The sequence below is a fragment of the Apis laboriosa genome, unplaced genomic scaffold (genome assembly GCF_014066325.1).
Source record: "Apis laboriosa isolate Shangri-la unplaced genomic scaffold, ASM1406632v1 scaffold42_cov153, whole genome shotgun sequence".
NCBI classification, from domain to species: domain Eukaryota; kingdom Metazoa; phylum Arthropoda; class Insecta; order Hymenoptera; family Apidae; genus Apis; species Apis laboriosa.
This window is the reverse complement of record NW_025223257.1, coordinates 2304141-2329158: the sequence shown is the minus strand read 5'-3', so window position 1 is coordinate 2329158 and position 25018 is coordinate 2304141. Positions and strand designations below refer to the sequence as shown.

The following is a 25018-nucleotide window of genomic DNA, read 5'->3' as shown; positions in this document are numbered from 1 at the left end:
TTTTTTTTTTTTTTTTTTTTTTTTTTTCCCTTTATGTATCCGCTCTAACGACGGACCGGGCACATATTCACACGATCAGAGTTGGAAAACTGGAGTACGAGGAGTAGAGGGGTTGTTCCTCGTTCCACGGTCTCCACGTTGATTTATTATCATGCTAATGAGTTTATGGAACGCTGCCTGTTATGTAACAGTATTAAGTGGCGCTTTCCAACGACGAGGGAATGTTATTACGTCACGGTGTAGGAAAGTATATTCGTTGCAACGATCGTTCCTTATCGAGGGTTACCGTTACGAAGAAGGAAAACAACCCTTTAACTGGATTATTTTACCCGAATAATCGAATCGAGATGGACGAATTTGACGAATTGTTGGAAGGAGAGAAACAACGGATGGATCTCGAACGAAAATCCTTGGAAATTCTTTTTCCTCGAGAGTCTTCGATTTCCACGCTTGAGTTTCATTTCATTGCTAAACTGTCGAATGAAAAGTGTGACGATTCGATAAGATCGAAAAATACAATGAAATCGATCCTTTCGATGTGTACAATTTTTAGAATCGTCTATTTTTTTGTGAAATATTTAAAGAACGAGTCACACACAAGAAGATCCCGTCCCCCTGATCCATCGCGTATAATTATAGGTCATTATCCGTCTCTAAGTAAGAGGAAGAACTCGCGAGAAATGAGCTCTTCTGTTCGAGCGCATCGAGGGACAAGGGATTTTTTTAAGCGAGTGCCACCTCTTAAATAAACACTCGTGGATCTAACAAAAACATGGTTGACATGCGCGAAGGAAGAAATATCGAGGGAGATATAGAAGGTTTGTTCCAATGTTTCACGGATGGATTTAGAGAACTCGCACGACATTTTTCCACTCGTCGAATAGTTGAATGCATAATCGCGATTTATTTTCATTGACAATCCGTTTGGAAGATGTACAGATATATAATGTATTCGGCAAAACTGTTGGCAATAAATCGTGAAAGTAACGAATCCAGAGATAACTCGGAGAAGGAGTGTAGTCGAGCGATTAAACGGATGGAATTCTCGTGCAATCTCGATCCGTTTCGTTTCTTTCGTTTCGAGTGTTAAAGCTTTCTCGAGATAAGGCCCGATTCATTCGCGGTTAAACTATATAAAATGTTGCGAGACTTCCGTCATTCTTCAATTAGTATACCGAGAATCGGTGATTCGGCTTCCGTCGAAGATAACCGACCGACTATCGATCATCGAACATAAATAAGAACGTTTTCTTGTCGTTTATCTGAGTGTACAGCCTCTTCCAGTGCCACCCTTTCCTTCCGTTATCTGTGCCGTTCACCCGTTTTTCCTCGAACTGCTCGCGTATCGGTGGAAAGAGGACAATCTGAAGATTGGCGCCAGTCAGAAGAATCACTGTAATGCACCACACTTCAAATAATTCGTTATTTATTCAAAGTAGAAAATCTTATTATCTCTGCTGCGATCCTTCGAGCATTCTTTCGTACTCCTCATCAACGATCATGTTTCGAGCTTTGTTCTAATTTATAGAAAAAAAAAAAAAAAAAAAAAAGGAAAAATTAATGTCGACGATATTTCGAATCGAATGAAAGACAAGGTAATCGTTCATTGTCGAGTCGATGCTAAATTTCGAATTAAAAGGAATACCTCGTAATCGACGATCGTGGGCGAACGTTTGACATTCAGATCGCGGGATCGTTGGTTTTATTAGCGTAAACCGATCCGGTCGTTACCTCGTTCCCGGCTTATTAATCGTCACGGTTGATTCCACTTCTGCTCGGTTTCAATGCCAGATGCAGAGCTGCTGAATTCGGAATTGAAACCGTGTCCCTTATTATACCGCCGTCACATCCGCGATTTAACGTTTTAGCCGATCGTTCCAGCCGGAATTCGTTGCTTAACGACAATCGCCGAATTACGCAACGTCGTGTGACGCACCTTTTGAACGTTTCTCGGACGAAATCGACCGTAATGAATTTTATCACGGGGCGAATTCTCTTCACGAACGATGACGAGGCCGATTAAGGAAGGCTGCGTGATTCGATCATTTTTTTTTTTCGATAACTTTCGATTCATTGCATCACTCGTAAGCGTAAGATTATCGATAGAAGTACGATGTCACCAGATCCGTTTATCCGCGCTGGATATCTCCAATATAAAGGAAATGATCGTGCATTAGAAAATAAACGATGGAATTTATTCGAAGACAAATGATCGATGCAACGAAAGGAGAAAGAGAGAGAGAGTTCATTGATTTCTGCCTCTCTTAAGAATATAATTCGAAATCGTGAAAATTGGATGATTCACTGCTTCTCCGAAACGAAAGTAAGAAGTGGAGCAAATGGACAGAAAGAGAAAGTAAAAGGGTTTCTCCAGCTATAACGATACCTAAGGGTTGTATTTTATCACCGCTCCTTTTCTCCTCGTACCGTAAATCTTAGCCACCACCACGTTGTAAAATCGCATCGTCGGTCAGCTCTGGATCCAAGGCCGCGCACAAGAAACTTCAGATTACAGAAGACGTCGTGCGTTGGATCGAGACTCGAGACCCATTCATGAGCATCACCGTGCGAATTCTTTAAGCATGAATGTTGGTTGGGATTGGTCACAAGTTGCCGGTGAAAGCATTCAACCTATTCGCACACGTGGTCAAACGAGTATGCGAAACTACTCTTGAGTGGCTGTATCGAGAATCGAGCAGTGCCGCTTGTGACGCATGGCGAGCAATTAGGCTACTATTTCTCGTTGTTTATTGCGTCGTATTACGGGATTAATCATCGTATCAATTTCCCCGACCGAACGTAATTTGATCTCGAAAAATTGCAATTTTTTTTTTGTCACGATATAAAATCAAAAAAAAGGAAAGAAAAATTCGGCACGAGTATTTCGCAATACACATTAACACGTATTCACTTTCTCTTTCAAAAGTGGAAAAACGAGCTACTTTCCACGATCTCTCTGGGAAACACCCACAGAATGCATAACTTATCACCCGGATAACTATAATATCCCCGTCACCGTACCCTCAGATTTGCTCACATCTACGCACTGTTCACGTTTCGAGCACGTGACAACTGGCTGATAGCACTGGCTCGTCGTGTGCACGTCGGTGCAAAGGCGCCAAAAGGTCTTGTGACGCAAGGAATTCGCGTCACAAGAGACAATTGTGCGGATCGTATGCCGCGCTTATCCGTCCTTCGTTCTTTCAACAATCTGGCGACAATCGATCGATTGCCGTGTCACGTCCAACGTTTAAATCGTTCGTTAAAGCTCCGCAGAAAAAGAAATTTCCGAGAAACGAAACGGATATCTCGATTTTAGATTAAATGTATCGGAATTTTTTCACTTCTCGTTCCCCTCTCAATCTTCTTACGCGAATTTTCTTACGCAATTTCGTTTGAATTCTCGTACGCGCTGTACTACACCTTATTATCGAAAACCCTTTTGTTCGGTGGATTGTCGTTCCATCGATCGACATCTGTTCGAACAGCAACAATTGCGGTTCCAGTGCAGATGGCCGCGCTTCGTGTTCCTACGAACGTCGAACAATCACGATTGCGACACTTAAACATTCTTCTTGCATCGCTCTTGCTATCCACGACCTCCCTTTATGGATCGAATAATGATACCCTCGGTGGCTGGCACAATGTTCGAAGCGAGGAAGAAGGTGGAACCGCCACGTGTGGTCAAATATACCGCGCGTGAAAGATGTTTTTTCTGCGTGTCATTCCTCAAAACCTCTTTGCGATAGGTGTCTGGAGGTAGCTTAGGAAAGTTTGCTCGACTTTGCTCCACATCGATAGATCGAAACAGGATAACGACAATGGAATTATTTAATATTTCGCGAATGGGAAGAGACTTCGATCGAGACTTTGATGAAAGCAGTTCATTCATGGTTGGTACTCCGTACAATTTGGCACTGACAATGTACAATAAGGGCTTTCAGTAGTTCCAACGAGGATATGTTACAAATTTATACCTTTTAATTTTTTTTTTTAAATATTCTTGGAAAGTAAATTTTTTCCTTTCTTTCCAACATTTTAAAATTTCGAAAATTCTGGAAAAATTTGGAGTCATCTGTTAACACATTTCACTTCGTTATTTAGCAAATTTTTTTTGTTCAATAACAATCGAAAGAGATCGTGTTATGCTCGAAACTAAAATTTTCGTTCCAAAGAGAGATTCTACTTACCATCGTAAGTAGACTCTAAATCTAAATCTCGTTTCTACGAAATACTCGGAGTACTCTTACGCGTAGAACATAATACGAATTCCCTTCCGGAGTCGTGCATGAGATAAAAATTTCGTTTCGAAAAGTTTCGTGTTACCTGCTCAACCGCAACACTTAATCATCTCGTCTTTCCTCGATTCAACTTATATGTATATATATATATATATATATACATATACACGATTCTTCTTTTCGTCGCTGCACACACGTTAACCTCTCGTATATATTTAAAATCGCAATGAAAACCTTGGTGTATACGAGAGAAGAACCGCAAAAGTGTTACGATTTCTCGAATCAATGGGTAATTCGATGGTGTTATGCGCGCGTAATTTCACCAAGATTCCATTGTAACTGTATATATAATAACACGGCTTTCACCCCTCCATATTATGTTGTGACTCGAGATAGTGGAGATTTATCATCTTCTTCTATTTGCAAAAGATTTTTCTATCTTCGTCATTCACGTTCCCTCTTGGAACAGACGTCCCTATTAATTGCCGCCGGTTTATACGTTTCCCTGACTACGGCTCAATAAATTCTCATTAATTATCAGGGGTCATAGAAGCCGAGCACAATAACGGGGAGCGTCTCGATTATATCGTATTCTATGGACGAGATTTTTGCGTAGTGTAACCACCGGCACAGATCTTCCTTCATCATTGGGAAATAGTAATGGAAACGGGGTACGGAGATCGAGCCGACCATCTGGCGCACAGTGCTCCCATTCACTCTTTCTTTCGTCAATTCTCCTCCCCCCTCGTCCACTCCCCGTTGTCGTCGCTCTCTCTTATATCCCTCCCTCCTCCCCTTTTACCGCCTTTGTGCTCTGTTCGCAGTGGTCCCTCGTCTTTATATCTTCGCGTGATATCAACCGGGCCGACGTCGTCAACGCTCGTCCGATAATCGTGTTTGCCTTATGGCGAGTCTGAATCACTGAAATCCCGCGAGAAGACAAACTCTCGACCGAGTTTTCCTCAAATTTTTCCACCTTTTTTATCCTAGAGAAAATGGTGATATTTCGAAGTTTGGAATTTTTTGAATAATTTTTATCTTAGGAAAATTATATATGGGCGGATAGCGTTTCCAGATCGATCTCCGTGTTGGTTAAACTCCCTTGCCATTAACCTAAATCCAAGGTTTTAAATCTAGACCTCGATTTATCACCGTTTTAAAAGTCTACACACATTTTTTAGTAGACGTAATAATATCTTAAGTACTCGGTTCAAAAGTTTATCTTAATGGAAGTTTCACTACATTCTTTGTACCAAATGATATTATTCTAGTTTCTTTTTTTTTTCTTTTTTTTCTTTTTTTTTTTTTTTTTACAATATACAAGAAAATACAAGGAAAATCTTGTCTTATTGTCGGTGCACGAGGAAAATCCTGATCTTGCTGCATGAGTAGGTTTGATGCAAATATTCGGTATGAATCACCTTGATCGCGCGCTAATTAGTCTATTACGAAACGTGTATAAGCGTGAGTCATTATAACAAAGGGATAAGAGGCGGAAACCACATTGACGAGATGCATAGGATGCTATCGATTCGGAGAATACAGGCTGCTCGAACCGCTAACCGGATGGAAAACCGGATGGTAAGGGTTCACAGTCGGAAATATGCACGCAAAATGATATTATTTGTGGTCCTGAACAGGACGGACGAGAAATTACTTTCCTTTCTACGTTCTCAAAAATCCTCAAGGACACGAAACTCCTTTAACTTGGACTTCCGTTTGCGAAAAAATTTCGAATTTTACTCTCCGACTTCACTTTTACTTTTTTTCCGATATTCCGTTAACGATCGAGAAACACGAGTTGAAAGAATGAATACGCGAAGAACGTGGATAATTTTTAAAATTTAATTTTAATCAATTCCATCGGTAGGATTAATCAGTGGATAAATTTAAATTTAAAATATTCTTTAAACAAGGAAGGACGAAGTGGCAAGTGTTCACGTGGTAGCCGCATTGTTTCCACAATGCAACGAGTGGATTAAGGGAGCTTGGCCGCGCGATGGCCGGGCGGCGGCCAGCGCAGAGGATCGTTAAGGCGCGCTCGCGCGCGCTCGTTGAAACGCGTAAACGGTTGCGATACACGCTGCAGTAGCGTACGTGTTACGATGTATTATGAGTTAAACAACGTAATGATAGGCACGGCGCCAGTAACGCGGCGTATCTCTCTTGCGTGCCATGTAACGGGTGGTGTCTCGAAACACGCTCGCTCCACGCTCGCGAACACGCTCCAAGCCTCTCGTGGACAATCGTCGAAAGTGTCTTTTTTTCCACCACCACTCGTTTCCACCGTCTCTTATTACACTCGGCCGGTTATAAATACCGTTACCACGATTTTATGCGTTAGCGATAGATGAAGTTCAAAGTTTTCCATTGTTCTTGGGAATCGTTTATACACACGCAAGATGATAAAATTAATTGAAAGCTTAAGATTAAATTATATTTGAACACGTACGACGTTGGACGACGCATGTTCGAAGATATAAATGGAAAAGAATACATCAAAATGACAAAATGATTAGGGCGGATCACAATTTCTCACAAAATACACGGTGGGAGCTTCTTATCGCCGTGTTACCACGATTTCAACCTTCCCCACGACTACTACTTGTGACGAAAGAGTTAAAGCACGGACACGAAACTTCCGGTGCAATGAACCCCGCGTTGAAGTAACGCGCGGCGTTGTTACGACACCAATATTAGTTTTACGGCCAGCTTCTGGAAATAGATCGATGAAACCGTACGTCATCGAACGGTTGTTCGACAGCCTATGTTTAGTGGGCATAGTTGAAAGAGCGCGGAACGCACCTGCGAACGCACCTCTCCACCCACGAGGGGTTATAACACGGAGTCCAAAGAGACGTGACCGATCGTGGCAATATTCTCGTTCCTTTTCCTATCTCGACTTGCCGGATAAATAAAATTGTTCTATATTTAAGAGAAATACTGGGAAATATTATTTCTTCAAATTCACGCGATTCGCCGGCTTAAATATTTTTTGTGAATTAGCAAAAGTTGAAGAAATTGCACTTCTTCGATCGTCACGAATCTTAGGTATTCTTGTAGATTGAACCCAGGGTTCGAGGGTTAATCGAGGGGAGAAAGATATTTTGGAATGGTCAATTTAGAAAGAAAGCTGGAATATGGTCGAAACGTACAGCTGTTTTTCGGTACATTAGTGACATAGTGTGACGACTTATTGACACTTGGTCAAGTGAAGTCAAGAGGACGGGTTAAATGAGCGTCATTGTTCGTTTATTTTCGACTTATTGGCAATAATCTCGTGCATCGTTAACGAAGGGAGAATGAAATTATGGAAAACGGTAACCTTCGATACTCGCATACATTTCGCGAGTGAGTGCCTAAGTTTTGCATTATTCATGAAAACCACCTTCGTTCCAGATAACTCTACCTAAACCGACCTTATCGCCTTATGGTTGCGGTATAATTCTAGTCAGGTGTATGCATTGTGTGCACCGACCGAACGGAAGGGCGATTTTACGGGCCAGGTTTGAAGGGATCCAGAGGGATGGAGGAAACAGCGTGATTACGTACATAGATAAAAATAAGGGAACATTTTTCGTTTTCGTTGTTTCGTGACTACTTTCCATTTCTTTCTACTCTGGTTCTTTGAAAGACACGTTGATTTGAATTTGAACAAAAATTACACGTCAAATTTTTCAATTTATAGTGTATTTTCGATGTGTGCGTGGTTTTTAAATAATCCAATTCCAATTTTAAATAATCCATTTCGATTTGGACAATCAAGATCGAATCAAGATCGAATATTTTTCACATATTTTTTGGAATCTTATATTTCCGGGATGAAATAATTTTTCTATTCTTCTCATCGAACAATGTCCCGAAATTTAATTATTTCTATTCTATTCAAGGAATTTCGAATCGCGTTTAATTTAAAAAATTTTAGCGATGAAGATGTATCGGGGAGAGAACGAAACAACATTAGGAAATTTGACGAAATAAAAGTATCGCGAATGAAAAATTCTGTTGAAACAAGATTAGAATCGTACTTACCTCGAGTTAATGCTAGAATCGTATTGTCACCCTTCCACGGTCCACGAACCGGATGTAAGCGTTCCGTGCGTGCTGGTTGTACCCGCTAATAATCGCGCGCGTGTTGGTGGTAACGGGGGACTTAAAGTTGGTCGAGTTGTTCTCGTTTAAAACAATCAGCAGCAGAGGAAGGACCAATTATACGGACCTGCGACCGTCTGTCACCGACCTCCTGTTCTCTTAATATCGTAGATCAGAGAGCACTAGTAAATATAAACAAGATGAAGAGGAGGAGGAGGAAGAAGAAGAAGAAGAAGAAGAAGAAGAAAAGAATCGCCCTCCATCAATCACGGATGCAATTCGAGATTAAAATTCTCGGAAATAACGTCGATTCAACGTCACGAATCCCCTTTAACGAAATAATACCCTCAATTAAAACCCTACTTTCTCGAGAATCAATCCCCCTATACATCTAGAGGATAGATAAACAAGATAATAATCTCACCTATTAAAACGTAAGACATGAATCGAACAAAGACAAAAACATTTAAGAGTTTCTATCTCGCCTGTAAGAAAGAAAAAAAAACAGAGACAAATTCTTGCGAATAAAGGGGTAATTTCGATCAATGAATCTTTTACACATCTCGTGAAATCTATGATTAACGTGGAAGTAAAAGTTAAACAAGAAAGTTGGACACACTTACGTGTGTGCAATTAGTCCCCGTAAAAGATTTAATACTGGATCATTCTGGTAAACATGGACAGGATACCATTTTCAATTATGACAATTACGCATCGTGCACACGTATGATTAGAACGTAAATCATTCCGAGATGTTGATGCACATTCTCCGTTTCTAAAAGAGAGTCGAACGAATTTAAGCCCGACTTCCGAGCTGGATTTAATTTATCCGGCCATTGAGTCCTCGCGACCCACAAAGCTCGCTTCGACGATTCGTCGTTCCTTAATTCGTATCCCGCGCTGAGAACGGAACTGAGCGTTGATGGAAAAGAAGAAAAAAAGAAAAAAAAGAGAGTGTGGAAAGCGACGAGACGTTTTAGATCCGTTTTAGGCCCCCGTTTTCACCTGCGTCGACGCGCGTGAAAATCTGATGCGAGATTCCCTTCTTAATCGCGGTTTCTTCTCTCCTCGACAATTCCTTCTCCGCGGCGACAATTAGTTTCACGTCTGCCCTCGCTCGCGTGGCGCGCGACCGACGTTTTAATTGGACGCATCAAGTGGGCTTATTTCTCGAAGAGCGGTGCTAGAGGTTCGCCAGACGTTTCACAGAGAGTAGAAGCACGCGTCTCGAGGCCGCATCGCATCGACGGAAGAGCTTGCGTACTCGTATTCGTTGGGAGCAGACCGCTCTACTTGAAAAGCGGAGGAGGAGGAGGTCGAACAGCCGCGTCCACTGGCTCTCTCGACCTCTCGAAGTGGACGCGAAGTCCGGGAGAGTGCCGTGTAAACAACAGCTGCGCTGATTTCCTGCCCGATGACTACTATATAGTATATATATCAAAATATCGATTTCGAACGCGGAAGATCCTCCTCGTCCGGGAGGAATCTTGGTGGAGTTTTACAAGCGGAGTCGAAACAATCAGGTTGAACAATAGGCGCGAAGAACCGATAGACCTCGGCATAGACTGTAGCGTTTTCTGCGGTTCGTTGCGCGAAGCGTTTATCGGACTCATTATCTCCATTATACAGTTACCGAAGCAAAAAATTGGCGCAACAACGCCGAAGAGAAACAGGATTCGATTACGATGCGATGTCAGAAGCGTCGGAGCTAGAATTAAAAAATTCTATCTTTTGATTTCTCGAGTAACGTTTACGTCGATAATTTCTACGGTTATTCCCGGCCAACGGCCTATCTAAATATAAGACGAAAAAAGTCGATCCCATCAAGGATGCATTAACTCACGATTCAACGATCCAGAATGGATCGACTCGCGGTGTCCATCAAACCGAGGAATCATTATCAACGAGCATGCACGCCCGAGCATGCATCCCGTTGCAGTTTTGCTTTCATCTCGTGGCAACAAGCCTTCGAATCATCGGCCGCCATATGGCTGGAGAGAAAAGGTATCGGTAGGAAGGAAGTTTTCCAGCATGACCGTATTATGTTCCAAAGAACATATTGAGAGGAAGAGGATGGGCGACGGGAGAGGGCGGTGCGTGCACGTGAAAGCGGGCACGCGATGAGGGCACGTGCCCTATATTCTTCAAGAAAGAGAGAGAGCTTCTTTTGTAGAAGCGCCGGAAACGGGTGTCAATTGTCAGCCACTTGGACGTGCATCACCGGACATTGTCGTTCTCCAGAGGCTGAATTCGAGAACGTCACGGTCTGTGTGGTCCTACGCGAATAATCGTGGATATCTCCTTTCGTCCCTCTTTCGCGAATAATCGCACTCAGCGTACTTATGGATACCTCGTTTCCGTAGGAAAGAAAAGAAAATTTTAAATTGGACGAAATTTAAATTAGCAGTGAATTATTATAATTCAGTGCATTATGGATATCTCCTTTCCTTCCTCCTTCCTTTCTTTTTGGAAAGGAAAATTTTAAATTAGACAAAATTACGATGAATTATCTTGGAGTCCAAATTCTCATTATCTAATTTCTTAATCTCACAACGCGACTTTTCCAAAATTCTTTCGATTCCTTATAATTAATATTAATTAGGTATCTAATTATCTAAGAAAGGCGAGTACATCTTCTCACAATCGACTGATCGAAAGAATTTCTTATGACGATAGGAATCGTGCATAATCGGCTCACGTGCGCGTTAATCAATTGAAATCAGTGGGAAGAAGGGGCGGGATCGGTTTGAAATTCAAGTCTCGTTTTCTCGTGCGTTTTCGAGTCTCGCCGCGTAATTTCACTTACTCCTCGGACACTTACTCTTTAATGAAACGTTCGGTCGTCGATCCGCGATAAGGATGCTTGGCGTGCCACGAGGAATGGTTCATCGCATAGCATGGCGAACACTTTCTGCGGTTGCCATTTGTCGAAACGGTATTCGATTGCATCGTTAGAGGCTCGCTCTCGTTTTATAATCCTAATAATCGTCCGTGACGAGACGTTAATTAATCGTCTCTGTGCGCTCCATGCGGATCGAGGAACGCGAGCACAAGGCGCAGGGATACGTGCATCAGTCTGGAAAATGTGTTGCCGCGCGCGCAAAAAGAAAAAAATATTTGATTGACGGCGAGATTACTTGCTACTACAGCCCATTTTACCACTTTCGTTTATTCACGTATGCTCGTATTATATATATTCCCTCAGAGATTGAATTTCTTCTTACCGTCTTTCTTTTGAATACATTTTGCGGCGAACATCGAACATCGTGTTTTTCATCGATGAGATTTTCCGTTATAACCAGTATTTGCACTGGTTAAACATTTATAGATTATTTTGTTTATCAAAACTATAGACGTTCATCCATTCTCGGTTCTACACTAGTTGAGAGAAAAATTTTTTGTAGATAGCATGAAATGTTGAACTTAAAATATTCCTGTTAAGCAAACTGTGCGTAGCTGTTCAAGCTGTGATCGACGTCTGTTCAATGTTCTACTAAAAATATTCGTTTCTACTTTATTCTTAAAGATTTGAAGAAAAGAAAGATTCTTGGAATTCGGTTTCCTAAAAAATTCCCTTGGAAGCTTGTGGCCACTGAGAACGACGTGGAAAAAATCTCTGGACGCACAGTCCGTAATTGCAACGTCCGACGATAGCACGAAACGCTTGCCTCCGTTAATGCAAGTGACAGTGATTGACCCTCGCGAGGAATTCTCGACCTCGCCACGCGAGCTCGAGACGCTCGCGATTGACCCTCTTTTTCCGGGACAGAAAAAGACCCAATCTATTCACGACTCTTCGAATCAAACATCGTTTCAAGAAGTTATCCTCGCTCGTTAAATATTGAGAGTGGACGAGACCATTAGCAAGTCCAAAACTTGGCTTGATACTCGCCACGGTGTCGTTTTTTCAGATTCGCGATAAGTTCGCTCATTGTTCGCCACAGCGGTATCGTCTACGGCGCATGGCACAACTGCGTAAACAGGATATGCAAAACTAACTCGCAACGCGATTACGAAATCTGTTTTTCCTCGTTCGTTGCTCGAATGCTATTCCAGAATTCGTCGCTTCGTATTCGTGTTTGGATGATTCACCGTGTACGTTATGAGTCAATTTATGAATCTCGTTCCCTTATGAATCTCGAGGACAACGACAAAAGTCCATTTCTCGTTGTACAATAACGAGCTGTATACGAGAAAAATCCATAAATATCGGCGGAAAAGTAAAATACTTTTCGAAACGAGGACTCTTCTTCCACTCTCTCCCTCGCCAAGTTTCTAGGCCTCTCGCGTGGGTACACTGCTCCTTTCAGAATCGCTTCGACCGATTTCCAGGCCAATCTCGGCCCCGGATTTGATGAGAAATCAGCGGGCTTCCCTCGTTTCCGCTGCGGATTCTTACTTTCGCGCCGCCACTTTCCCGCAGCTGGGAAACAATGAGCCACGAAAGCCTGGGAAGACTAATTGTCCACGGATAAAGCACACTTCGCACGCTCGATGCGAAACGTGTACATATTGGAGGTGATGGTGGTGGTGGTGGTTCGTTCGTTCTTTTGTGCCTCGATTCGTCGCACGACCCGGTTTACATAACTTCGCCCGATGTGTAACGGGGATAAAAATTGGATTGGGTAACCCCATCCCAGCTTCCTCCATTCGCGTAAGGCTGAGGGAAATCTTCGTCGAGATCTTGGCGTTGGCGTTTCCCTTAATTAACGCGTGGCTTCTTCACGCGTTCCAGGAATTCAGATAAGGATTACGACGTTACAATATCGTAACAACGAGACGAAGTATACGGTTACTTCGATATGATAATCATTGCTTTAGAAATCTTTGATTGCGTTAACGATAATAATTAGTAATTGGTATTATGTTATTAACAGAAATCGATCGTTGCAACGGTAGAGAGAGGTAAAAGAGGAAGAAAAAGAGAGAAAAGTTAGCGATTTAAGATATTTAACATTTAAATTATTTAAATGGAAAGATATGGTTAAAGAAATTTCCTTTTTTTAAGTAATAGGATTCGAGTTCAACGACTTTCCAAAAATTTATCCTTGGACGGTTAAAATATCTCGGATCGATTCGATTACAATTTTTTCCCCGCTGATTAATTAAAGAAATCGATACAATGGAATAACTAACAACGAGGAAACACGATATTAAAAGCGATCGATTTTTCGCTGATGGCGAACATTGATGACACCGGTAGCACAAGGTGTCTGTCTCCTGAATATTATATACGCTCGTCTTACGGCTCGTATTATACCTGGTCAGCGAACCCTTTGTCGCTGCAACGAAACGCAAGCAGCAACAGGATCGCTCTTATTTTTATTACAACTATATTTGCACATATATTGGATGTCCTTTCCATAACGTGACTCCGTATCAAGCAACAAGATCCTTCGAGGAATATCGTTCCCAAGAGATCATTCGAGATAGAGAATCACTTTCTATCTTCAATCCCTCTGACGTTAAATCCCGGTGAAGAAGCTCCGGTGACCTTGATTTCCGTCCAGACCAAGGGCAACCGTGCGGAACAAGCACGATTTCGTGGAGGGAAGGATACGTGGGGAAGGATACGTATTCCAACCCGTATTCAAGGACGAGTTTTTGTTCTAAGCGTCGCCAGATCCTCCTCCTCCCCCTCCTCCTCTTCCTCCTCCTTCTGCTTTTCCTCCTCCATTTTTTTCCTTTTCTTTTTTTTTCCTTTTTTTTTTTTTCGGCCGGAAATCAGAGAGTGGGGACGCGTGCTCGAACGACAGCGGCACCTGAGGACATCAGCGTGGAGAGGAGAGGACAGTGGCGGCAGCTGAAAAGCACGTGCCAGCGCGGAAAGGGGTGAAGGAGGACCCTGTCGTTCGGGATTCAATGGAGTTCTGGGATAAGGAATTTATTATAAGGGAGTTCCTACCTGGGACTGGCCGATACTGCCACCATTCAAACCGAGGTCGTGCACCGCGTGTACGTGGGCTCGCATGAAAATTAATGAACACGTCGTTCGTGTGACGAAACGAAGGGAGAGGAAAGAAAGAAAGAAAGAAAGAAAGAATCGAAAAGTCGCCAAACGAGCTGCCACCGCTTTATTGTCTTCGCTATGTGTCGCCTTTCATTTCACTCGTTCGCAGGTGTATATGTATAAGTAGACGAAAAGTTGGATCGACGTTCCATTTTAATTTTTCTTTCTCTCTCTCTCTCTCTCTCTCTCTCTGTTACTTTTACTTTCTATTAATTATCTTGTTCGGATATTATTTATAATGTTATTTATAATATGGTGTTTGCTGTTATTTTTTTTTTTTTTTTTTTTTACTTTTCTCGCGGTTTTTCTTCACGATGGAAATGTGCTCGTAAAATTTTATGCTCGGTGTTGAAAAGGCCGAGACGTGTAATAATAACGTTTGTCGCAACGTATGGTGGTCAAAAAGGGGGAAAAAGAAAGAAAAAAAAAAAAAGATAGAAAGGGAAGCAGATAATGCATAGACGTTGAGTGGTTCCATTGGCGTGGGACACTCGTCACGAAGAAATTGTAGACAAATGTAGACAATTGTAGGCCCAGCACGATTTTCTTCGCGCTCTAATTATAAAGCGCTTCTCATAATCCCTCTCCATTTCCGGATTCCGAAAAATCGACCACGCTTTTCTTCGAGTGGGTTCCGAATTGCGAATTCCAAGTCTCTTTTTAAGAGAAATTTTCATGCTTGGGAAACGCGATCTCTCGTTTTGATCCAACTAATTCCAATAACGTTTCGCTCATCACCATTATCATCATCATCATCATCATTATCATCATCATCGTCGTCGTCGTCATCGTGAATTAAGCAAATTGTGCCTGATATTATTAATTACAATGAAAAATATAGTTACGAGTACGATATAACGAGTTTGATAATTAAAGACGATTTATTGAAAAAAACGATACTTTTACTAGAGAAAATACCGCTCAATTAATTCGATGAGAACGGTCTTACCTTTAATTACGTATAAATATGCAAATCTGTCAACGGATTGGAAAAATAGCAAGGCCGTTCAACAGCATTTCCGTTGAAAGGTGTCGTTTACCTTGCCTGGAATCGGGGATACGTGATATAACGGGTGTCGCATCAGCTTGCCATTCTACTTCAACCGGTGTAAAAGAATACAGATAACGATAAGCTCGCGATATCGCGATCTATTTTCAGCACATCGACGAACCACTGCGCGTATTTATACATGGAAATTCGCCACGAATAACTGCACGCTGTCATTTTCCGGTGTTGAAACAAGCCATTGTGCGATTCAATTTGGTTTGGGACGGTGATGGACGGTCGGTTGAAAACTCTAAAGTGCACGCATTCTTCGAAGCACGACGAAGATTTATAAGGGGCTTGATGAATTCCTGTTAAGGAAAGACCCTTCGTTATAACGCACCCTGCGAGCATATGGCGTCATTCTCCATTCCACCCCAATACTCTTCCTCAATCTCTCCTCCCCTCTGAATTCTTTCTTTTTAGAGTTTCACGCTCGATACGCCGGTGGATTTTCGTTTAACGCGGGTGGTGGACTTCCTCTTCGTCGAATTCCTGCCTGTTAACCACCCCATTAAAACGATTCGTTTACACGAAAGAAACGTTTTTTTGACTTCGACACGAAGGGAACTGTTAATTCTTCAAAGTTTAACCTCCTCAAATTGTCTTGTTCTATTCTCGGTCACTCGCTCGATTAGAAAGTGAATACAATTTTTATTTAAAATTAGAATTAAATTATCCATCTGAGTTGAAACGGATTTATTCACATATGTTAAATATGTACAAATACATTACATTATACAAAATAGAAAGTACGCTAAATGATACGTAAGATAAGAAAATTCTGTACTGTAAATTCAAATATCTTAAAATTACATCAAACTTATATTAGCAACGCTTTCATCGTGATGGATTTGAAAAATTTATTTTCATATTTTCCATGCAATATGATTGATCACAATCTTCGATGCAATCTTAGATTTGCCAAAATTCACGGGGCAAGAAAAAAGATTAGAGCGTTAAATCGTTGAAATTGTTTCTTCTTTGGAATATAATTTTAACGAGACGATTACTTCTGTGTTCCAGAACGAACACCTCTCCTCCAAACGGAAATATCCTGATGCGTATTTCGGTTCGTATAACCGGCTGCAAGTTATTGATGTCTCCTGACGGGGTGGCTTCTCCCTCTCTCTCTCTCTCTGAAACTCGTGACGAGTGACAGACCCTCCCTTTGACACTTGTATGCGGTCCTCTACACGCTTTTTCTTTACCTTCCGTATTATTTTCTCTTTCATTAGCCGCCGCCAACGAGGAAAATACATCGAACAGTTTCTTCCTTTAACAACGATCGTCATCGGTTGCCTCACCATTCTCTAGGAATGCACCATATTACTCGTTACCGTTATTTAAATATCGCGACGAACACGATCGACATGTTGGCCCACAAAAATGTTATGGCTGCTGCTTGTGTGGTTTTATAATGGATCCCTCGCTCCATGTCGTTTACAGTTTGTTAACCCATTAACTGCTATCTTTTTGTCCAAGTTTTTGTCCAAGATTTCATCGGGTCTAGTCATCTCTTTTTTTTATCCACTTTAAATTTTAATTTCGATTTTTGATACAATATATTTAACGAAATTATCCATTTCGTTATTCAATATCGACACGATTTCGAAGTAAAAGATTTTTAATAAGAATTTTAAAATAATAATGAAAAGAATTCGATCTTGTTTAAATACGGGTCCGAAAAAATAACTTGTTCTAAATTAAAAATTGTAATAATACGTTAAAACAAGATCGATATTTCTGAAAGAATACAGGAAGAAAATGTTAAAAGACACGAAACAAAGGAAAGTATCGCACACTGGGAAGTGGTAAAGGAATTTGAAATCGTGGAACAAGAAGCAAAGGCTTCGTGGCCACGTTCAAGGGGCAAAAAAAGTGGAAGAAAGATCGATACTGGGTGCACGAGCACCTGAGAATTCTTCGTAAACCGCATTTAATGTTCTCGCGTAATCGTATTGGAATTCCTTCGATGAATCAGAAATCTCGCAACTCTTGGCGACGATCTTTCGACTCTTTTCCGTGAAAATCATTATTTATCGCGTATCTGGTAACACGCGAAAGCTACGTTAAAATTTTACAACAATCCAGGCCAGAGTTTCTAACGCGTTCGTCTCTCTACGTTTAATAAGCGTATACCGCTTTGTTAAAGATAGTTAGAAGTAGTTAGAAACGAAACACGCCAACCTCTCTATCGATTCTGGGTCCTCGTAAAACGCCACCGAGAATTCCACGATGAAGGCGTGCTAGAACCCCGCTGTTTGTTTAGCTGAAACGCAAATACGACCACGAGCCTGGCATTTACGTTCTCTCGTACGAACGAAATTGAAATATCGAATGTATCGAAAGGTCGAGAAAAAATTCTTGGAATAAAAATGATACTTTACGTATCATACATATATATATATATATATAATTTTTAGTCTATCTCTTTGTCTATGATTCAATATTATTTACATATACGAAAATAAACGAAATTAAATTAGATAAATTGCACGCATCGAATGAACTTACATTTAATCGCAATATATCGAATTTATTGGGGATGAATATTTGATGGAACACGTAGCAATTGATACGCGCGACCCTTGAGTTCGTTGAGGCACGAGCCTTCAACTATAATCTCCATTTATCTCCAATCTATCCAGAAACCAAATAGCCAAATGGGGCCGATGCATAAAAGGATGATATTGACGTTATACTACACGATAAAAGGATAATCTCTCTGGTATCCTCTTTGAAAACGTGCTTGCACGGCGTGGCCGTGGCTTAGCGAAAATCCAAACGAGCTCGATCATTCATTTCACATGATTTCGCTCGGTACACCGATAGGTGAAATCATTGTGCGCTGACACGTAGCCGTGATTCGAGCAGCGGCAACTTTTATCACGGGCACGATTCGCCGCATTTGGCGCGGAGATTGTTACAGTTGGGAATAAAAGCGCGGTCATAAAATCTGCCTACACGTGTTTTCGAAACATCGAGTATGGTACTTGCGAACGTGTGGGCCAAGCCTTCGACCAGCCAACATCTGGCCTATTGATAGATTGGATTTCTTTATGCTTATAATTAGCCTGTTGCCTCGATCCCGATTTGCTTTATTTCCCTGTTTCTCCGCGTATTTGGAAAAAAACGAGGGGATTTAATCGAATCGTTTGCTCGTCGATCGGAGAAATATAAATTTAATTTTCTTATTCGAAATCTTCGCGAAAACTATCGTTGATTTCCACGATGTTTCTCTGGTTCCGATCGTTCCGATGGGGCTAACATCAATTTTCACGGGACACCCTTCCCCTCCTCTTTGTATTTAATATTATAGGCTACCGCTGCGTAAACGGGGCTTTAATCTTGACATATGAATACACACAAGGATGACTTTTAACCATCTGCGAACGGGGTGATCTGGTGTCTGGTTTATTTTCGGTGCACGCATCCCCTCGTAGCCGGCGTATCTGAAGGGTTGATAGCGTTTTATGCACCGCGCGTGGCCAACGTCTGTCTCCGGGTTAATTATGGACTAATTGTCAAGCTTCTCGTCGTGTCGGGTTTTTACCATTTTTTTTCCTTTTCTTTTTTTTTTTTATTGGCTCCTCCTTTCGACAACAGAACAGTCTCGTTTTCCTGCGCTCGTTTTAAAACGAGCTCGTTTCCTTCCTTAGAAATAATCCTAATCGACTGTCCGAATCCTAACCCTCGAAGTCATTCAAACTGTTAAGCCTTTCGGAACAGTACTTCGAAATATTTGCTTCTATCTTCTATCTGAATAAATTCTTGAAAAACATCATCGAGGAAAAATATTATTTTTAACGAAAATTCGTGATTCTTACAGACAACCATAAAGGTGTACGCCAACTGTCTTCGGCCAGACATCGAGTACAAGACCCTGAGCATCACGTATGAGACTACTTGCCGTGAAATCGTTCAGAACCTATTGAACAAATACCGAATGAGGCACCGTGACCCGAGACTGTTCTACCTCACCATGGAGGTGACCGTGAGGAGACCGAACGTGAGGACCGTGCTCCCATTGGACGAGGACGCGAGGCCTGCCGTGTTGCAATCGTGTCATCCTCGTGGCGATTCCAGGTACGATCCTGTCCACATTCGTTCTTTCCTAGGGCTTTCCTTTCCCTCGGTTTCGCTCGGCTTCGTGACGTAATTTCAGGGCTTGCGACGGACCGTAAACATGACTTCTTGTGGGTCGATGAGCACGAGCCAACGACGAGCAACCTCTCTTCTTTCGAGAGGGAGAAAGAGAGAGAGAGAGAGAGAGAAAGAGATTTCCTTTGTTCTTGGTTCCTCTGGAGTTGTCTGGCTTGACCGCGCACGAGACGTGCCTTTATTTATGCTAACGACTCGAAGAACGAGAAGAAGGGACACGTGTCCACGTCATTCGATTAAGATTTTTAATCGAAACGCCTTGTTTCTCTCGATTCTCGTGGGAATTTAGATTTTGAACATGGAAAGAGATTGTTGAGATACAATTCAATCTTGGAGAAAGGATGTATTTTTTTCTTTTTGTTTTAATCGGCGCAGGGAAGCAGGAGTAAAGTTTTCTCGTTAGGGAAGATTTTTCTTAATTTTGGACAAATGTTTGTAAATCGAAGGGAGATTTTAAGTATCGAAGGTTCGGTGAAGAAGAAAGACTGGAAGTCACCAATGTTTTCTTCTCGGTAGTTGGAAACTTCCGGCGAAGGTATACGTTACGTAGGCAGACAGTGTTTGACTGGAACGTTCCACGGGCCCTTGTGTTTTTACGTAGAAGTAGTAGTTTGTCGATCCCTTTTGAACTCACCGGCTTCCACGATGATCCACGGGATTCACGGATGTTTTCTTGTTGCAGATTCTCGTTGCAGACCCGCCGCGGAGGACTTGTCAAAATATACGACAGCGCGCTCATGTCCGGAGTAAGTTACCCACACTTTATAACAATTTTTCACGTTTCCTCGTAAACTCGTGTGCCCAGTTCATTTACGAGATCCTCTAACTGGAATACTATGTTTATTCTCTTTTATTTATATATATATATTTCTATTCTGTTCGCAGTCGAAATACAAAAGTCTGCTAGTGTCCGAGCAGACCACGGTCGACGAATTGATCCAGATGTTATTGAGTTGCTACAGTTCTAAAGAACGCGTCGAGCAATTCTCCCTTTACGAGGTCTGCGAAGGTGAGGAGTATCAAAGGAAGTTGCATCCTGACGATTCACCCCTTAAAGTCACGCAACGGTGGACAAGCGCCGATCGTCATCTTCGCATAAGACGCAATCCAGACTACAATCCTCATAGGAGAAAAGTAAGTGAATTATGAATATCTTCGTCTTACGATTCTGTTAATCGATCCAATTGTTCAATAAATTTTCTAAATGTACTCGTAAAATAAAAAATTAAAACCGATCAAAACATGATTTCTATGCAATCGAACGTATATATATATTATGCTCATTCTCACGCTTCGACACAAAAGAATTCCACATATTGGATGTACTCCAAGATGGCCGAATGTAATTACGAGTACAGGCGCATCTCAAAGCAGTGCGTCAACTATCGGCATTATTCATAAGAATATAATAGAAAGTCAAATTTGTTACGCAATCGTGTTGTTTGCAGAGCATGTGGGCGTCAGACTCGAGCATCAGCATGGCGATGTCAAGATTGAACCTACACGGCACCCATCAGACTCATTACAACCAAGGGAATGACAACAACAATCATTTGGCGTTGTATCAGCACAAAGATACAAGTTCGATCAATAATAACAATATCCATAAGATCGATCAGCATCTATCTTTAGGCTCTTTGAATCAGCAAGCAAGAATCGTGGTGCCCCACGCGACGCAACTTCCGCAGTTGCAAATTCCACGGTTGCAACAATTGCCTCAAAGTGTCCCATCAACGCCAATCTCGTCGAAACATATTACGACGAGCTCGTATGCGGACTATGAAAATTATTTGTTCATATAAATATTTTAATTTACAATTTTATTTCGTGTATATTTGAATTATGAAGATAATATATAAGACGCGAAATGGATGGAAGTTGCAGCTGTTCGAAATACGCTGACAGTTTGTTGCAGCTTTTAAATCGTATTGAACAGTATTTGACATTTGATTGAGCAGTGAAAGAGCTTTGTTATAAGAAGAGTTTGGAATGATTTTTTGAAGCGAAGATTTTTATTAAAGATTTCTTCTTTGCAAAGAAGCATATTTTTAAGATTGCACGAATTCTTTAGATTTGAGATTATTTATCAATGGTAGTTCGATATGATGGTAGAGGGAACACGGTTCGTGTCCTAGCTTTTCGCGTCGGTAAAACGGAACAAAGAGAATTTACAATTATAGTCAATAGCGAGAAACAATTGTACCAAAGGTAGACGTATATTAGATAAATAGTATATTCATCCTTATATTGTGTAAATGTATTGCGTTAGAAAGATATGCTAAAAATTGATTAAGAGAAAAAAAATATAACATATAAGTCTTTTAGAGACTTATCTAAGAAAGAAATCGAATTTGAATTTTACCATGAAGAATTGTGTGAGAATATTTTACAGGAAATTTGTATAAAATTTATACAATTATGGTATAAAATAGAGAGTTTAACATCTCATATTTATATCTCGAAAATTATATTTTATCCAAGAACGTTGCAGAATGTGACCACTATTATTTATTTATAACAATCGTGTAGTGTCTAAGAGAACGAGCCTGAAATTTTAAATTATTTTTAATAGAATCCTGTGCTGTAAATTTCGTCGTGCGATACGATCGAACAGGATTCGAATATATTCGTGTAAATATATCCAATAAACGACGTGTTACAACAATTTTAATAATTAACACTAGCCAGTCGCAAATGTAAATGTTGATATAATTCTATATTTTAATTCTGTACGTATACGTCGTTCCTGTGCGAAATTATCGTATTCGTCAGTTGGCATTTAAAGACGCTACATATTATTGAGGCGTTATTTTTTTTTTTTTTTTTTTTGTTTTTTTATAATTCATTGTAAATAGAAAAGGTCTCTTTTACCTTATTACGTTTCGTCAATGTTGCACTGATTGCCAAAGAATCGTCATGAAATAAAAAAATAAAAACAACATACGTTTAATCGTACGACAAAACGAATGGAAGTTATCTTTTTTGTCACTTGCACGTATCGCAAATATGAAATTAAAAATTATCACGAGTCGCATAGAAATTGTGCAAGTAGGACTTAATAGCGTAACTTGTGTAATGAGTACAATGAAATTTGTATTATTTTGAATAACAAATAGAATGTAAATATACATTTTGTATCGTCGTTTATAATTCACCTAAGAAAATATCGTTTTACGTGTCTAAATTTTGATCGATATTTTAATTCACCTACAATCTGCATGTTTCCTTATAATCTTATAAAACGATATAATAATAATAATAATAATAATAAATACATAGAATGAAAATCTACCCCCAAAATATGAGAATACTATGAATATACTTGAAACAATTTCAAACTTTTGCAAAAACTTAGGATTTTGTTAATAAATTATTAAGAAAAAACCAATCATGGAGCATAAATTAATATGACGATAGAATATGAACAAATCCAAGTAAATGTGTCAAAGAAAATAGTTGAATATATAATAAGTAATTTAAAATTTTATCATTCAAAATGAATAATGTGAAATTGTAGTGTAAAACAACGAATATAAAAGTTTTTCAACGAATAAACGATAAATACCTATTGAAAGAGAAGAGAAAAAAGAGAAAATGATAAAAGAAAATAGAAGGAGAAAAAATTGATAAAGAGAAGATGGAAAAGGAATTGATATTTGAAGAGGAAGGAGAAGAATGACAAAAAAAGAGGAGAAGACTGATTAAATTTTTGAATCATCCATGTATTAACGAAAAATGACAAGATAAGACAAAGATGAATAAGTAAAATTTCAATCTAAATATTTCACTTATCCGATCTTGTTTAAAAAACGAAATGAAACTACGTTGCATCGTGTGATGATAAAAATTTTATTTACAAATGCGACAAATGTAGGAATTTTGGTTACCAGTGACGTATCGGAGAGAAACGAACGTGTAACGGGTTGGTCGATTATCGATCGCTATATATTTTCAGGATAATCCTTAACAGTAACTCCTTTGCGTTTTCCCTTCTCAAATCTCAATCATCTTCCTCATCAATAATCTTGAACGCGCATTCTCTTCTCCCGTTCTGTCGTTCTCTCCGTGAGATCACTGATAGGAGGAGAGAATCACTGAGATGTAACAATAATAAACTTTACATTAAATACGATTAGAATCTAGCTATTTTTTTTTCTTTTTTTCTTTTCAGGACTATGCGGAGTGTTACAATAATAGAAATATTCATTTTCCGAGGAGAAAGGATTCTTCTTGCGCGATACTTTCTGGAAAAATTTGGACAGGGGAGCCGTGTCGAAGGGAATTCGAGGAGTGTTAGGGACAAATAGGGAATGGGGAATATACTTTTTTTTTTTTTTTTCTTTTTCGTTTGAAGTTTCAAAGGATAACATCACAGCATTGACATATTAACATCGAAACGATCAAAGCATCGCGCCACTTCGAGATTTCGTCGAAGATGAAATTAACCGATCGATCCCCGATTCGCTGTTTCCCAAAATAATAATTTCGATGCTCCCTCGCGTCCCGGTCAAAACTGGACGGAGAATTTGAATCGTCGAAGAATTCTCGAAGGGCGCGCTGCCACGGCCGTAGCACTTTTTCATTTTTTGCTATAGAACAATTTACAACATCTCGATAATTAATCGCCTCAATTCCATCTCCGAACAATCTCGCATTTTCGCGCACGCTGAACCATAATCTTCTCTTTTCTTCGCATCTTTGCATCACCCGTCTTTTATTCTTTCTCTCAAAAATTTCGTTCACACAAACGCATACAGGCATATACACACTCTTTCTCCATTTTCTCATCTCATTCGTCACAATTACGATTAGACGAATCGTTCGATTCGTTTGTAAACAGCGAAGCAAAATCAATTTATGTTTCTGAATAATAATACACCCTCCTCTTTTTACTCGCACGCTGATTCCTCCGCGACAACAACGAAATAAAATTCTCCTCTCATCTCTCTCTCTCTCTCTCTCTCTCTCTCTCTCTCTCTCTCTCTCTCTCTCTCTCTCTCTCTCTCTTTCGACTTTCTTACATCTCTTTCCTTCCTTCGTTCGCTTGTCCGCAATCGAAATCAATCGCGCCAGGGAATAATAGACAATATACACAGGGAAAAACCTTTGATCCAACGAACCAGCCGCAAAAGAAAATAAAGTGACTGAGGGCGTGGGCGCGTTACGTTTCCCATTTTTTCTTTTTTTTTTTCCTTTTTGGGGATACATGTACACGCCACGTGGGATAGACACGCGTGAAAGCGTCGAAATTGAACACGTTAGAATTGATGTACTTGCACAACAGGACAATCGTCGTCCTCGGTGTGACGCCGAGTTGATTCGAATCGACGATCGTATTACACATACGAGGCGGTATGAGAAAAAGTAGCTTTTGAAATTGCCATTTGATCGTATCGACGCCATTTCTTATTTTTATTCATCAAGTATTAGTTGTAAAAAAAAAAAAGAAAAAAATTATAAAAAGAA

The 25018-nt window shown here is 40.4% G+C and overlaps 1 protein-coding gene across 2 annotated transcripts in view; it reads left to right on the top strand.

Moving 5' to 3' along the window:
* The window catches only part of LOC122716078, a 28593-nt gene extending 5838 nt beyond the window's left edge, over positions 1–22755 (top strand). Inside the window, exons 2-5 of one of the 2 annotated variants that reach the window (XM_043938800.1) lie at positions 19221–19477; positions 20235–20298; positions 20438–20686; positions 21001–22755. In XM_043938800.1, coding sequence (XP_043794735.1) covers positions 19221–19477; positions 20235–20298; positions 20438–20686; positions 21001–21354 — 924 coding nt within the window. In that variant the 3' untranslated portion in view covers positions 21355–22755. The remainder of the gene's footprint in view (positions 1–19220; positions 19478–20234; positions 20299–20437; positions 20687–21000) is intronic. The other variant, XM_043938799.1, reaches the window with a different exon arrangement.
* The last annotated feature ends 2263 nt before the right edge of the window (positions 22756–25018 follow it).